Genomic DNA, 17154 nt, shown 5'->3' with positions numbered 1-17154 from the left:
AGTTTATGGGCTAGCAAGCCAAGCTGGTTGAATAATGCCATGGGAAGGAATAGACCATCTCCAGCCTCCCAGCCTCCTGGGTCAGGGACCCCAGACCTGTGATCCAGGCTCAAAGACAGGGAAGGCTGCAGGCGAGCCAGCCAGCTGAACTTCCTGCCGAGTTGCTCTGCATACCAATTTCAAAACGGTTCCAGGTCTCACCTCCATCAGAGTATGTATCCAGGGAGCACTGAGGAGGAACATCCACCTTCCAGCTAGTGGTACAAACACAGGTTGGCTTCAGGCTGGAGGAAGAAATGAAGCAGTATGAGACTTCGACATGAGGTGATGTAGGAAGGGCAGGGGATGCAGCCAAGAAGCATGGGGTCCCAGGAAGGTCGAGGGCCTCAAAGTCAAGAAGAGGGGAGGAAAAGGGCCCTCTGTCAGTGTATTAAGGAATCCTAAGAGTAGCAGACACAAGAAGGAATCTGCTTTAAGCCCAGGGCAGAACGTACCCATGTACTTGTTGGAAAAACACAGGAGACCATGACCAAAAAGCAACCTAAAGAGCTGGTAGTGCAAGGCCACAGCAGCAAGAGACTGCTGCTCCAGGAGGCCTGGGTCTGCACAGCCACACCACGAGATGCTTGCAAAGACGGCCACCCAGCCTTTATCAGAATCCCTGCCTGCAACGACTTGAAATCTTCCTTCTTAACAATATCTCCAGAGAATTCTGGGGAACCTGATAGAGAACTGAGAACTCTAGCTTAAGGTGAATTTTGTGGGTGTCAGTCTCGTGTTTCCATAGCATTTTTCATTATGGGATTGCTCAACCCCAATGGGTCAGAAACAGTGTTTTACATGGCACAACAGGACTGTGAACTCAATATGGAGCAAAATCTACCCAGATAAATCCTTGAAAGCTATTACTCCAGAGGGTGGCAGGTCTGATGGGGAAAGAATGCTAAAGGTACAGGAAATACCTTGTGATCCATATGAGGAGGCCTTCGGGAGGACCAGAAGGACTATTTATGGCCCCATGTGTCCATCTATCTAGATACAGAGCAGGATCATAAACAAAGGAGAACAGGAATTACAACACCAAGCATTATATCCATGCTCACAGAAATCCTCCAGATTTAGTGCCTGGCTCATAGGAAGCACCTATAAATATTTGTTAAATACTTTTTAAATTGTTGTTGAACTCCTCCTCTGATTCAAGATTGGATAATGGATATAAAAAGGTATATCCTGTCCAAATAAATAGTCTTGGTAGAAAAGGGGCTAGAGTCAGAGACACTATATGTATAGAAAAGTAGGTAAGGCTAAATGAAAGTGGGGGGCAAGTGATCCTTCAAGCCACCTGGCAAGACAGAGAAGAGGGTTGGAAAGCTCCCCAAAGTGCAGAGTGTGGTAGCACAGATTTTCCTTTAGAGAACTTGGATCTGAAAGATCAAGTGAAGAAGTTACAACAAAGACCATATTCCTGACAAAGAATTGTAGAAAAATGATTCTGAACTTTTAGTGTCAGGAAAGCTGAATCCCAGGATAAACATTCTTACGAAAAATAATAATTATAATACTAAAGAGAATACAGGAGGCAACAAAAGACCCTTTGAAAATGTGATTGGACCAAAAAGGTTAAGGCAGAGCTGCCATTGACACAGCATGGATGAGTGATGCAGAGAAAGTCAAGTTCTTCAATGGCTGTTGAATTTTGTCTTCACTGTGAAAGTAAATTATCTTCAGATTGGAAAGAATGCAACAAAATCAGGTAGGAAGTTTCAGAAACCAAGGATTGATGGGAAAATCAGAAGAGAATAGTTAACCCTAGATAAAATATGCTGCAGATTATAGAGTGAAAATAATTGAATCATGTTTCTGGGTTTTGAGGCATTGTAAGAAATTAGACAAATGAAAATGAAAGTTCACTTTCACTTTTTTTGTTGGGACCTGCTTCTCTATTACTCCTAAGAATGAAATGTAGGGTGTATGTGTGTGCGTGTGTGTGCGTGTATGTGTGTGTATGTGTGTGTGTGTGTGTGTGTATGTGTACACCCATGTGTCCACATGTGTTTGGGAGTGCGAAGAGGAGGTGGGATGGGGCAAAGGATAAAAGGAGCTAGGATCACAAAATTACGGAAGACACAGAACAAGGATAACCAAGAACTTACAAAAGTTTTTTTTAAAAAAACACAGTAGCCTCCCAGGGCTAACTCGACCAATTGATATCAGTCAGTCCCCACTACCATGTTTCCCAGCCAGCCCCCATTATGCACCTCTGAGAAAGCTCTTGGCAAAGAATGCCAGAGATGCCCACTTGCTACCATGATAGGTCACACCCTACTGTGTGTCCCCATGGTCTTGGTGCCAGCTGACTCCATAGCAGGAAGGGTATTTCTAAGGTTGCCCCCAACCCCAGCCATCCTAGAGACCCTGGGGACCCAGACTAGCCCCACAGTGACCATAGGGGAAAGCCAGAGAGAGGTTACCTTTTCCACCACTGATTTATTGCAGTCCTTATTCCCAGAGACAAAGAGGGGCAGAGGGAGTACCCAATCCATGCCCATGGAGCCCATCAGTCCTGGTTCTTCCCCTTCCTTGATGAGCCCGGAGAGAACCTCAGATCCCACATGTCCAACATGAACCCATTGGAAAGCATGATTAAAATTGTAATGCTCCATCTTCTTCTGTTTTTTTTCCTTTTATCAGTTTTTATGAAGCCTGAATTAAAACCAGATGATGACATCTCCATGAGCTCTTATTCAGAAGGTATAATTTGTAATGGTTTTGATGACCTGTAGTATTTGTTACTTATCCATGCGCAAGAAGATGAGAAGAACAGAGTTAGCATGCTCCCAGCCAAGCAGAACCTGCTTGATCATGGCAGACTGAGGCAGCCTTGATCAAGGCCAATGGCCAAGGCACTATCTTTGGAACTTAGTGTCAAGATCAAGGCTCAGATAAGACATTGAACCAAAGAGGCAATTGCTATGGCATTTTGAAAAGGAAGGAAACAACATTTATGACTGGAGTTAGGAGGGAAAATAATGAACTATCCATATGCAGTTCATTCAATGACATTAACTGTACACCTACTATATACTGGGCAGGATATAAAAATGGAGAAAAACATCTCACACTCTCAGAATTTAAACTCGAGTGGTCAAGAAATAGCAACCAAGGGACTATTTAGTGAGCATAGGCCACAGGCCTTGACCTGCTCAAGATCAAGGAAGTCTCTTATTCCAAATCATGTGATCTCCACTCTGTTCCCCCAGCTATTTAGGAGGTGACTTTAAAATTGATTCTCTTGGGGATTAAAGGGTCCCATTTAGTTCACCATACCATACATCCTGTTAATAATGTTGCCCATTTTTTTTCAGTGAATGTTGTCTCTGGATTGCAGCCAGTGGATATAGCTTGTAAGTGTCCATCAAAATATATCTTCCTGCAGAGTCTCCTAGGCTGGGGAAAGTGTCCCTGGTGAATGGTTCCCTTGCTGTTTGTCCTGCTGTCCTGCTTGTTAAGTCCTGGAAGGACTGCGGACATTCTGGGCACACAGCCTCAGAACCCCAAAACAAGAAATGAGGGAGACAGAATGATGGGACAGGCCCTGAAGCTCATCTTCCTACCCAAAAGCTCTGGAACAAGAGCCTCTACATTAAAAGATGGTTCAGGCTATTGTTGGGTCCCCTGAGGTCTAGAAAGCAGGACTTGACTGTGGTGTGTGCACCCTCAGATAGACTCATCCAGTGGCACCTTGGTAGCAAATAACTTAGAACTCCTAAAAATTTTTTAAAGATTTATTAAAGCTTTATTAAATGTTATTAAGGCGGGTCTGGTAATTCTAGATGGGGAAGGACAGGGGAGAATCCTTATGGTGCAGAATTCCAACTTGCACAGCACCACCACAAAACAAAAGCCCACATGAACCAGACCCATCCTCATAAGGAAACAGTTTAAGAACTATTACCTGTTGTCCTGGAGCATGAAACTTAGGGGTATTCTTACACACACACACACACACACACACACACACACACACACACACATCATTCTACCCCCTGTCCCCATGACTTATCAAACAGACTCAAATTATGGACTATGCATGCCACCCACATCTCTGCAACCCCAGAAGGTACTTCTGGATACAGTTTTCTCTGTCTTGTTCCATTTCCAAGGGTGTTCTAGAGAGGTGCTGCTAAATTGTTAATGCACAGTGCAGTCCCCTGGAGACCTTGTGTGAATGTAGATTCTGAGTTGGTAAGTCTGATATTCTTCCTCTCTAAGCAGCTCCCAGAAGCTACTGCTAATCCACCAATCACATTTTGGGTAGCCAGACTTTAGAACAGTTTAAGGATTTGTGCATGTCGCAATGGGCAGCCCAACTGATGTCCCACCTGCCTAGGTCAACAAGGTCACATGAAGGGTGCATGGGGTGAAAAGAGTATTGAGTTTCACTTGGGTGCTTGTTAATCTGTGCTGATTGCTCATTTCTCAGAGCTGGCCCTTGGGCTAGTCACTTTACTTCTCTCCTCCTTTTCTTCATCTATTGTCAAAGAGAAAAATCATTTAATGGCATTTGTTAAAGCATGAGACAGGCCAAAGTAATCAGACATCACTGGGAGCTGGAAGAGCTGAGGAACGTGATCAGATACCTAAAATGGTCAGATCTTGAGGGTAGGGGGTTCCTACTAAAGTGGTTTAGCAGGGTTTTTGCTAAAACTGGATTTTACGAGGAAGTGCACAGACAGGCCTAGCAGACTCAGGAGCCTTTGGTCAAGCAAAGAATTTTTGTCATTGTAACATGGGGACTATTGTTATCAGGGCAAATACAAATGGCTCAAACGTTTATCCTAAATTCAGGAAGTGCCATTGTGTTAAGTAAGCTTAATGAGGATGCAAAATCACTCTTAGAGAAGAGGCACTTTGAGTGAGGAAGAACTAAGATTTGTTCATAATCAGACCAGGAAAAAGACTCCATTCAGCACAGAGTGTGTGCCAGGCATTGACCTACATTAGCATTGATACTCTGAGCTACCCTAAAGATGAGTCTTACTGTCCCCATTGCACAGATGAGGAGCTAGGATGCAAGAAGGATGTGTGGTATGTCAGAGGTGGCTCAGGTCTCATAAGACAGAGCTACCACTTGAACCTAATCTGACACCTCCCCAATGTTCTGTGGGGCCACTTCAGGAAGATATTGATCTCACCAGAGCAGAAGTAGTTGGGGGGATCCCCAAAGGGTCAGTAAATTAGAAATAGTTTTCTTCTCATTCAATTCCAGTCATAGCTATGCTACTGCTTATTTACCATGCTTAACTTGCCATGTTGACAAAGCCCATTGATGTTAATAAGCTTAATTATTACATTGAATCGAAGGCTTCTGAGCACTACTGTTCAGTATTCAGAAATGCCAATTTCACCTTCTTCCTGGATAAACACCTACTTTTCCTTCCTCATATTAACTGGGCATTATTCAATAAAGCCTATTAAAATATAGCCCTCACAAATGATGGGGCTCTGGCTGAGCTGTGAGGGCCAGAGCCAGGCTCACTCTGGGGCAGTCACACAGAAGGCAGCTGCCCTTGCAGCTCAAAGCACCTTACACTTGTGGCTTGCACCTTGGTCTCTTAGACCCCTGTTTTCCCTGTTCATTCACGTCACTCCTCTGGTGCCACTCACAGGGAGCTTCCCCGATGCTTGCTTGAATTCCTGTGGGTCCTTGTTGGATTTTCCTAAACTTTTGAAAACTTCCCATGCTCCTCTCCACGGCAGACATCGCCACTGTCACATTAAGTACCCTCGTGGCGGAGATGTGTGTGACATGTGTGGCCGCTGGGGTATTGTCAGATGTGGCAAGTGGATAGAATCCAGTGCAAACCGAGGCTGCAGTGGGAGGTTTGCAGACAGACAGGCCCCTGGGCCTTGTGTCGCTGCACTCAGTGGAACTCTCTGTCCCATCCCATCAGGAGCCCAAAAGAGTCAGGGCTTTTATTACTCAATCAAACAGGGAAGCAGGGCAAAATTAATGAGGGTGGGGATCACGAAGAATGTCCCCTCTCTGCCCACAAAGACATAATGAGGATGCAAAATCAAACGAAGTCAGTCAGCCCTGTGCCAACCTGGTGGGTTTTCAAGGCTCTCTGGATGTCCCAGCTTGAAGGTATCATCCAGAAGCTGAGGCAATAGGCCACTGTCATTTCTCTGGGGACCCAATTATCTTGTGAGAGCCACTTCCCCCAAGCCCTCACCTCAGAAGCCACACCTTCCAGGGAGTAGGGAAGAGAGATTCAAGTTGTAATTATCAATCCCACAATTCAATTTGCACCCCACTGCCCTGGAGGCTTTGAGCAGCTCTCCTGGCCCAGAGAGCCACCTGCCACAGCTGACCTTGAAGAATAAAAGACGTTTGCTATCTCTGGTAGACTTTAACTGACTCGCTTGGGGAGTCCTCTCTTCTGCTTTGACCAGCGATTGTAAACCATAGGCCATTCCAGAAATAGGCGATAGATGACAAAACTGGTGGAAGACAGATACATTCTGTGAGAGTTCCAAGAAAAAAAAAATCATCTCCCTTTAGTTCCTCCCACCGCCTTCCAAGCCCTCTGAGGGCTGGCCTTGACTCTCTGTGTGCTCTCTAACTCCCCTTCTGCCCTCCTTCATGTTCGGCTCCAGGCAGACTGTGCTTTTTGTGGCAGTCTGCCTGTGAGTCTAACCACTCACCCCAGGGCCTTGCCCAGCCATCTGCCTGCTCCCTGCCTGACTTCATCTGGGACTCCCTCAAATATCACTTGATCGGACTGACATTCACTGGACACAAGAAACACACCACACTTGCTTCCTTAAGTCAGCCATGGAAACTGACCTTTATATTCCTATTTTATGAGTACTTCCAAGTTGGACTTTAGGTAATTTAATGGATTTATTTAGTCTCGTGGATGACTTAGGCATGTTTTTTAAAGGACAAGGGTAAATGTCATAAATCCATTTCTTTCCTATTTTGCTTTCCATTCCAATGACCTTCCTTTCGATGTGCCTTCCAAATTGAAAGCCTTGGATGAATGGGCCAGCATCATAGATGAGGCTGTGGACAAGGAGCTTAAGAACTACAGTGATAATGTAAGTTGGGTGAAGATTTGAGAGCACCTTCCTCCAAATATTAAAACAGGTGACACTCACAGGCTAGGCACATCCTCTGCATGGCTGCACCAGCCTCTGAAAGAGCAGGGCCCATTTAGGAGCCTTCCAGAATGTTCCATGAGACAAAGAGACTGAACAAGAGGACTCCCCTTGCCAGCACCTTCACATCACAGGGCTTTGACACTAGAGGACGTTAGTTAGACAGGGATGTCGCACTACCAGATTTGTGTTTATTTTTTTTGCTTTGATATTTTGATTCAACCTAGCATTTGAATCTCAAATCAAGTGTGCATGATTTTTAAATATTGAAATGGTAAAGAAGCTGTAAAATAAGTGTTTCAAGTCCCTACCTCCCAGAAATAGCTACTGTGTTTTGCTCTTCATGTAGCCATCTGGAAATTTTAATGCACATAAACAATATAAATCATACATATCCATAAATTAGATAGTAATATACATTCTATCCTATAGCTTGCTTTTCCATTTATTCCATTTTTAGAAATCTGTGGTGTTCTGTTATATCTTACACCAAAATTTAACCAGCACCCTACCAATAGATGTTTATTTCCAGTATATGTACTTATATGCATATACATATGTAGAGAGGGAGAAGAAATAAATTAAATATATATGTTATTACCTGTGCAAGAATATCTAAAGAATAAATCCCTTGCAGTTGAATGCCAAATCCAGTGTTACCTGCATCCTTAACTCGAATGGCACTGACAAATTTCTGCCCATATGTATTGTGCCACTTTCCTTTCCCCAAGAGGTCACACACCCTCACCCACCAAGGGGCATCATTTGGTCCATCCAACAGGGTGAAAATAATGTCTCCTGGGCCTATTTTTCAATACAAAAGGTGCAGGGCATGTTCACATTTGTCGGTCATATTGTGTCCCTTTCTGTGAAACGGCCAGCTTGTATGTTTTGTCTCCTCTTCTATTGTGTTACTTCTTTCTCGTTTCTTCTGATTTGTAAAAACTCTTTATATATTGAAGAGCTTAATCCTTTTTTTTTTTTTTTTTGGCATCTAGGTTGTAAACATTTTTTTTTCAGTTTTTTTATTCCAAATTTCTTCATGGTATTTTCCATGACATGGTCAATTTTCATGTTTAGGAAGGTTCATGGAACAGTTTTTTTTTTTTCTTATGACTACTGGGTATTTTTTTAGATTTAGAAAGGTCTTTTGGCTCTCAAAAAAAATTATAATTTATTTATTTTTCTAGCTCTCTAAGAGATCTTTAATATATATAAAAAAATTTGAAATGTATTTGGGGAAACAGCATGGCATAGGGGATCCGGCCGAAGTTCCCAACAGTATTAATTGAGTTCCTTCACGACTGACAGGATCAATTTTGCATTTTTAAAGGGCCACTCTGGTGGCTCTGTGGATTAGAGTGGGGAGACTGAGGACAGGAAGAAGAATAGTTCTACAATATCAGTACACATGAACAAAGGATAAAATCTGGTTGCTTAGGGCTATGTCCAATCACCTGCCGTGACATAGGACATACTTATCCTCTGTGGCCTGGGAAGCTGAAGAGGAGAAGAAGGGCTGGCATATATGTTGGGTAGAGTAGAAAGCTCCATTTGGGCACACTGAGTAAGTACCTGTAATACATCCAAATGACGTCAAGTTGAAAACCAGGAACAGTCCATCTAAATTCTAGGAGAATGTTCTTGGCTAAAGGCTTCGATTTGGAATCTGTATTAGTTTGCTAAGGCCACAGTAATAAAGTGTCACAAATGAAGTGGCTTAAACAACAGAAGCATATTGACTCCCAATTCTGGAGACTAAAAACCCCAAATCAGGACACTGGCAGGCTTGGTTCCCCCTGAGGACTGTGTGGGGAGAATCTGGTCCATACTTCCCTCCTTGGCTTGTAGATGACATCTTCCCCCACCTCGTATCACTTCCTGTTGTCTTACCTCTATGTTTCCCATTGTTATAAGGACACGAGTCATATAGGATGAGGGATCACCCCAATGGCACCATTTTAATTTGGTAACCTCTGTGAAGACCCTATATCCAAACAAGGTCACTAAGTTACAAAGAATAGAACTTCAATATACGAATCTGTGGGAGAATTCTTAGCATATAGCATTTAGCATATAGTTGCAACCTGGGAAATAGAGGTGATTATAGGGCATAATTATTATTGTTATTTTTTTTTTTACTATCACAGATAGACAGTACCTCCTTTCCCCCAAACACATAAAAACATGCCAGTGTTAGTTTGTTTTCCTACGTGAGCCTATGAGCTTTTGGTCAGCATTTAGAAGGGCTTTTAATAAATGAAGTGGAATCCAGGAAAAAAAAAGGGGTTAGAGGGGATGGTACCACATATGTTTCTTATCCAAATTCTATAGACGGTGACTGAGCCCCTGTGGTTAGAGTATAAAAGCCAGTCATGGATGGAAACCAGTTATGAAGCACATTGCAAAAGTCTGGACATGAGCCATGCTGCTCTAGAGTCAATGTGACAAAACTTGGCACCAAGTTTGGGGATTCTTTCCTCTCTGATTTCTGTACCATTCAAGGATTGGGGCATGGGCACCAACATTATCACCCAACATAATGTATTAGTCAGCTCCACGTCACTGTAACAAAATACCTGATATTGGCTACTTGTAAAGTAAAGACTTTATTTTGGCTCACAGTTCTGGAGTTTTATGTCCAAGATCAGGCAACCCCCATGGGTTTGGGCCTCTGGCAAGGGCAGCACACCATGGCAGGAGCCTGTGTCAGAGCAAGAAGTCACATCTTAAGCCAGGAAGTAGAACAAGGGAGAAGAGGAAATAGATACACACAATCCCTAGAAGGTGCTCCTCTAGTAACCCAAGCAATTCCCACGAAGCCCCACCTTTTGCAGGTTCTGCCATTTCCTAATAACGTACCCTGCGACCATGCCCTTAACAGGCGGGCCTTTGGTAGACATTCAATATCCAAACCATAGCAGTCAATAACATGGCTTAGCGACGCAAAACTTCTCCAAACAACTTGGTAGGCAACAAGTAGAACCAGAGCAAGAAAGGAAGAACGGAATGAATGCCACTTGGTGCCTGCAAGGCTTATTTTTGTGAACATACAAGTCCACACAAGTTCAAATTGCAAGGACCCATCTATGGGTCAGTCGTGATAAGAAGCACAGACCTGAGACAGAGGATCAAATTTACACAGTACAAAGGCTTTACACAGTGTAAAGCCCTTACCTGGGAAGAATCTTTCAATGCAGAGCTGTCCAGTACAATGATGCTCTACTGCTCCACGGCTTCCCTCAAAGACTTCAGCCTTGATATTGAATAAACAAGCCACCCCTAGGAGATTGGCCATTTGGGGATCAGAGAACCCGCTACACTCTTAAAATGTGAAATCACTTTTACATTTTATAGCCATTTTCAGAATTGAAAAAAAGAGGATATTATATCTCAAAAGAGTTCTTGAGATACTGATATTACAAACAATTCGTAAGGCAATCGGGTGGGGGGACAAGAAGAGAATATAATGAATTCTATAAAAGAATTCTTGCTAGCCACCCTACTGCTCCCCAACTTTGTGTCTTTTGAATCACATGATGAAATGTCACCTGGCACGTTTGGGAGTCCGAAGAAGGGATTAACTAATGAATCATTAATTTTCATTTTCTGGGGATTTCATTTGTGATCCTTTTTTTAGTTTTTTAGAAGATCCTATCAGGCAGTATTTAAGAGAATAGTCAGAGAAATGTATGCTGCCAATGAACTGGAAGACCATCTTAACATCCCCCTGACTCTGATGCTGGAAACTGAAAACAGAAGGAAGCTGGGAATGCTGTGAGTAACTGGAGAGGTGGGATTAGTGGTCTGTGGGTTTGGGGAGAGAGGAGGTGACAGCAGGCAAAGTTGTAAATGGAACCGCCAGGGGAGAGAGCAGAGCCTGGCAAGTCCCCTTGCAGGGAAAGCAGGCCCAGGCCAGGTACAAGAGCAACAGTGATACCCAGGGGTCAGACAGACACAGCGATCATCCAGCTGCCAGACTAAACTGAAAACCCAAGAGCAAGGAAATCACAAACATGGGAGGCACGGGATAGGAGCAAAGCCAGGGGCAGAGGTTGGAAATCCAGAGCAAGAAGGGTCGTTTAAGGAAAATGAACTTGAACAAGAGTCTAGGGAATGAGACTCAGATTCCTTTTAAAAGAGGGGGCAAGAGTTGTCAAGATGCTGAGCATCTCCCCCAACAAATTCCCTGGCTTCATCCTAGGCTGGCCGATGCTTTGCTTTGCTTTCTCAAGGAGGGAAAGCTATGAGCATCACTGAACTAGGGGTCACAGCCAGAGCCTCAGACCATGACGTGGGGAATGAGAGGGTTATTGCAAACCTGTTGCTGGGACCAGCTCTTTCTTGCTGGCAAGGCTCCAGTTCCCAAATATTCCAGAATCTCATGTATACATCCAGCCTGTGATGCGATATGTCCTCTCAGCATAGACACCTGGGTTTACTCTTATCCACTGTCAAATATCTGGAGGAGCAAGGTGTGTGTGTGTGTGTGTGTGTGTGTGTGTGTGTCGGTGGGTAATGGGGATGGAGGACCCATGGGTTTGTGGCTGACTCTCCAGCAGTGGTACCAAACACAAGCTGAGGAAACAAGTCCCCTCCATAATCACTGTAGCAAGTTCCATCATTGACCAATCAGGAAGAAACTGACTGCCAGCAACTTCCGTTTGGGGCTCAGTAGTCATGGGCAACAGATCCTCAAGACTTCTCCAGAAAAGGGGAAGGCAAAGGAACAGAGCAAAACACAAAGATCTCCCAAGAGCAAAACACAAAGCTCTCCCAAGCTCTCAGATCAGCAAAAGCAAATACCAAATAGCATCCGGGTAAATCAACCTGCCGCCTGGGTTCCATCTCTTCCCCTTTCTTCCCACTGTAGCCTATAAGAGAAGCTCATTTCAACCTGACTGTGCTCAACAAATATTTCCCCTGGGCTATGGGGATACAGTCATGTGTACCTCACAGCCTCACATTTGGGGGGATTCCACTTACTTGCAAAATACCAAGGGAGGCACATCCAGCCATTACAGAAAGGGCCTTGGAGCCTCTGGCTGGATCCCTTCACTAGAGTTTAACACTTGTCTGCATTTGGCATCCTGCTCACAGGCTTCCACCTCGCCACACGCTGTGGTCCTTATTTTTTTCCACAGGTGCCAGTTGGCAGAAATTGCTTTGATTCCGATTAGAGAGCTTACAAGTCAAACCGATAACATTCTGTACAAATGGGCCACCAAAATGCCATTCTTTGTTCCCCCACTGCTGCTTGTGTATAAATAGTAACCCTCTGCTCTCTGCTAGGTGACATAGTGTGACCCTTGCCATCAACTGAGGTTGCTCTGGGTTTAATTTTTATTTCTCTTCAGGGACTTAAAACCTGTCAGGTCAATGGCCTCCTTTTCAGTTCCATTTAAGCTTGGGAACCTCATTCTTTCTGACACCTTTCCTTTCAAACGAACTCAGATCTGAGAACTAGGAAACCCAGCTGCCCTGGAGACCACCTTATTTGGGGGCCCTTTTTAAAAATATATATATATATTTTATTTAGAGACAAAGTCTTGCTAAGTTGTTTGGGCCTCACTAAGTTGCTGAGGCTGGCTTTCAACTTGCGATCCTCCTGCCTCTGCCTCCCAAGTTGTGCCACCATGCTCAGCTTCAAGATAATTCTTGTTGAATTCTTTTTCAAGGGTTTGGGGGTCAGCCCATGTGCCCAGGATGAAAATCAGTAAGCCACCAGGCGGGAAGAACAGAATGGAGGCCAAAGGCCAACCTTTTATTCCTGACCATGGACTGGAAGGAAAGCTGGGTCAGACAGCAGAACCAGTGGCTCAACTTCCCCCACCCCCACCCCCACCCTGATATAAAAGATTCCACAGGCTCTAGCCCTGCCAGCTCTGTGCATCATGACATGTACATTCAGTCACGGTTTTCAAAGAGGATTCATGTTCCTTTTAGGTTGAAGGCAAATTTTGAAGCATTGGAAGACCCAATCGTATGGCTTATGAAGAGACATGAAGGTAAGCACCAGACTACCAGTCACTCCCCGTGTCTAGTCTCTGACAATCAAGTTGCCTTGTAAAGGAGGCAGAAATGCTTGTTTACTCAAGTACCGACTGGGCTAGCAAAGTCTGAGCTGCAGGGAACAAAATATCAAGCAAGATAGACACAGTCTAGGACCGGTGGACCGCCTGATCCCTTGAAGGAAGGGGACAGACAAGCAAGTGGTGAATATAATGGTTAAGTCCTATGATGGGTAGGGATGCTCTGAAGCACAGGGAGGGGCATCTAACCCAGATTTGGGGGAAAGGGTCTCCACTTGTGGGACCCAGCTATTAAGACATGGCTGATCATGGAGGTTACCAGGTTTGTGGGTTGAATCATGCAAAATTTGGGTCAGACTGCTTAACTGAGGAACTTCAAACCACAATATGGAGTATCTTTCAGAAAACCAGAGAAAGCTAACACAGAAAGGGTGGTGGTACCCATGAGAGAGACAGCCAATCAGCCATGGTCCTCTTCTCCCCTGAGACATGTCACACCCTCAGATTCCCTCTCAAGAGAGTGCTGTATCCCCCTAATAGTAGCATGTGTCCCAAATCTTAAGGAATAACCCCTGTGGGCTAAGTACTTGCATATGCAATGTCTGATTCAAAGTTATCTTCATAACCATGTGAAGAAGGATTAAGAAACTAAGGCTCAGAGAGATTAAGTGATTTTCCCAAGAACACCAGTCATTGAATGGAAAAGCCACACTGTTTTTTTTTTTTTTTTTCACTATTTCTCAGGCCAAACCTAGGACTCATCTCCTGGGCACGCTCAGGCCAGTGTGTCTAGAGAAGAAAAAGGGATGGGAACTGTCTAAGCCTAAGTCTCATGTCCTCATTGGAGTTAGAGGGTAGGGAAAAGGAGAAATTGTTACCTCCAGTTACTGAGGTGAGAGAACCTGCCCCCCACCAAGGCTCACACAATGGGGTACCCCCAAAACAAGGACAGGAGTTCACCTTCTCAGTCGCCAGGAACACAGAAAATGTCTATTACACTTACTGTTTTACATCTGTCTGCTACTTATGTTTCTTTTACCCTGTGGCTGTAGACACTTATGTCTTTATTTTCTTGGCACCTTAGCAAGGCATATAATAGGCACTCAATCAATGTTTCTTGAATGGATGCATGCATGCATGAATTTTTGCTCCTTTGAGGGAATAAAAGCCTTTCAGGATAATCTACTGTCCCATGTCCAGAGAAGGGCTTCTAATTGGAGAATGAAATTTGATATAATACAAATGACCGGATTCCTCCTGATGTCATCTCTGCCCACTCCCTGCTTGTTCCGATAACTGACCCCTAAAAGATGTGAGCTTATTACACAGAAATGTAATATTTGTGATTGTGTTAGTTAGCTTTTCATCATTGTGACCAAAAGACCTGACAGGAACAACTTAGAGGAGGAAAAGTTAATTTTGGCTCAGAGCATCAGAGGCTCAGTCCACAGATGGTCAACTCCATTACTCTGGGCCTGAGGTGAAGCAGAACATCATGGTGGAAAGGCTTGGTGTAGAGGAAAGCTATCCAGCTCACAACATCAAGGAAGTGAGAGCGAGGTGCTAGGGACAAAATACCAACCCCAAAGTGACCTACTTGCTCCAGCCACACCCCACCGGCCTTCAGTTACCACCCAGTAGAGTAGTCCTTGCAAATTTTTAATCCATCAAGTGAATGAATCCACTGATCAGGTTACAGCTCTTATAACCTAATCTTAATGCTCATCTTTGAAAATTCCTGTATTGTTTCACACATGAGCTTTCAGGGACACCTTAGATCCAAACCAGAACGCTAGTTGATGAAAGACGTCCACTTCAGGCTCCTGTTGTAGCTAGTCCCCAAGAAGCTAGAGAACTAGCTGCCCTTGAGAGGCAAACTCACTCACTGCCAGGGTCCTGCTTGGGTTTTTTTGTTTGTTTGGTAGGGTTTTTTTTTTTTTTTTTTTTTTTTTTTGTACTGGGGATTGAACCCAGGGGTACTTAAACACTGAGCCACATCCCTAGCCCTTTTTTATGTTTTGTTTAGAGACAGGGTCTCACTGATTTGCTCAGGGTCTTGCTGCTGAGGCTGGCTTTGAACTCACGATCCCCCTGCCTCAGCCTCCTGAGCTGCTGGGATTGCAGGTGTGCACCACCATGCCCACCTACTCTTTATTGTTAGTACACAGCCCAGGACTCTGAACACTTGAATTGCCAAACCAGGGCCAACTTCCCACGCAGTTGGGCGGGGCTCCGCACAGAGAGGGACCCTGTGCTTTGGTTAAAGCTTTCCTGTCACTGTCCTGAAATTCTTAATAATTTTGGAAAAGGATCCTGCATCTTCATTTCTCTCTGGGATTCTCAGTTGAAATGGTCTTTCCTGTTCAGAACCGTCTAGTCTGGAGTAATCTTGAAAACTCTCATTGGGTCTCTATGGCCTCCAAGAAAATGTCCCTATTCCTCATGTGACTTGCAAGGCTCTCAGCTTTTCCTCTTCAGACATACTGTTGTTGTTGCTGTTTTCCTCATTTATCAAATGGGCCTAGTGTCTCCTGCCACAGGGACTGTTCTTGCTGCTCTTTCTGCATAGAATGCTCCTGGTTCTGATATATGGCTCTGTCCCTCTCTTCAGAGGGAATGTTACCTTCTCAGAAGTACTTTCCTTGGCTACCTTTGACCATCCAGTACTCACCTGGTGGCATGTACCCATGGTCCTAGCTACTCAAGAAGGATCACTTGAGTTCAGGAATTTGAGGCCAGCCTGCTCAACATCCCATCTCAAAAAAAAAAATTATAGACCAGTGTGTTCACACACACACACACACACACACACACACACACACACACACAATATATACATGCACACCATCACTTTCCATCCTGCTTGCCCTATTTCTTCATAGCACTAGTAACCACCTGGCACATTACACTATTATCTGTTCACTTATTTAGCATCAGTCTCCCCTGAGATAGCAGGGACTGTAGCATCCTTGATACCCAGGGCAGCTCTTGGCACACAGGTACACAATAAGCATTTATTAAGTGAGCAAATGAACCCATGATTGAGTCCTATTTGCCTCTCTGGAATCGTCGGTCACCACTAGTTCTTTCTCCTTGGAGCCTTTGACCTTGTGCTAGGACACCCTCTTGACTGATGGACACTTACCTTCCACCAAAATTTGCTTCAGTTTCAGAGCCTGGTTAAGTTCCTTCCTGTGAGTTCTCATGGAACCCTGTTTTGGCCCCAATGGTGGGACACCCAGGGCTCTCTTCGCTGGCTCCCCAAACCCAGTTCCCAAGACAGTCATGCTCCTCCCTCCCACCAAGAGCATCCCGGCCTTGACCTCAGAGAGAACTCTTCTCCCCAGCTCCCTTCACTGCAGCTCCTGTATCACATTCAACACCCTCCAGAAGGCACTTGGAGCAGAGCTTCACTTGTCCTTACTAGTTTAGTTCCAAATTCAATTGTTATAAAAATGGATGAATATAAAAATAAACTTTTTGCTATGAAAACCAGTTGATGCTTTTTAAAAAGCTCAATAAGAAGATATTTTTTTTAAAAATTATTTTGGGTTAGTTGTGAACCAAATGTACATAAAAAATTGGGTAATGTGTAGAAATTGTTTTGTTTTTTTTTAAGATTGTACCATTCTGCACTCAGTCTATTAGAAACTGCCAAACCTGAAGGTGATAAGTAGTAAATTATGGGTGTGGTTTGAGCACAGAGCCCCAGTGATCAGATCTCAAAGGAAAGACTTTGCTCTATATTTTAATGACATATTCATATACATTTAGGCTTTAGGTGAAAGTAACATGTTTAAGGTGTGTTTCCCTTTCTTTAGTCTGTTTTTTCATTTAGCAGCCACAACTTTTGTCTGAGAACATGTCACTCATTGCTCCACACTTTGCATATGGCTGTCTCCTTCTCTAGTGCCCATGTCTGGACGGGGTGGCCTTCACCATCGTGTCTATTATTCTG

The 17154-nt window shown here is 44.1% G+C and overlaps 1 protein-coding gene across 1 annotated transcript in view; it reads left to right on the top strand.

Annotated features, from left to right (window-relative positions):
• The window catches only part of Erich6b (glutamate rich 6B), a 49967-nt gene that overhangs the window by 11960 nt on the left and 20853 nt on the right, over positions 1-17154 (top strand). Inside the window, exons 4-7 of the mRNA XM_034635996.2 lie at positions 2692-2751; positions 7037-7104; positions 10805-10941; positions 13111-13172. Of these exons, the coding sequence (XP_034491887.2) occupies positions 2692-2751; positions 7037-7104; positions 10805-10941; positions 13111-13172 (327 nt within the window). The remainder of the gene's footprint in view (positions 1-2691; positions 2752-7036; positions 7105-10804; positions 10942-13110; positions 13173-17154) is intronic.

Source organism: Marmota flaviventris, chromosome 4, assembly GCF_047511675.1.
Source record: "Marmota flaviventris isolate mMarFla1 chromosome 4, mMarFla1.hap1, whole genome shotgun sequence".
Lineage (NCBI taxonomy): Eukaryota > Metazoa > Chordata > Mammalia > Rodentia > Sciuridae > Marmota > Marmota flaviventris.
This window is presented reverse-complemented; position numbering and strand designations above follow the sequence as displayed.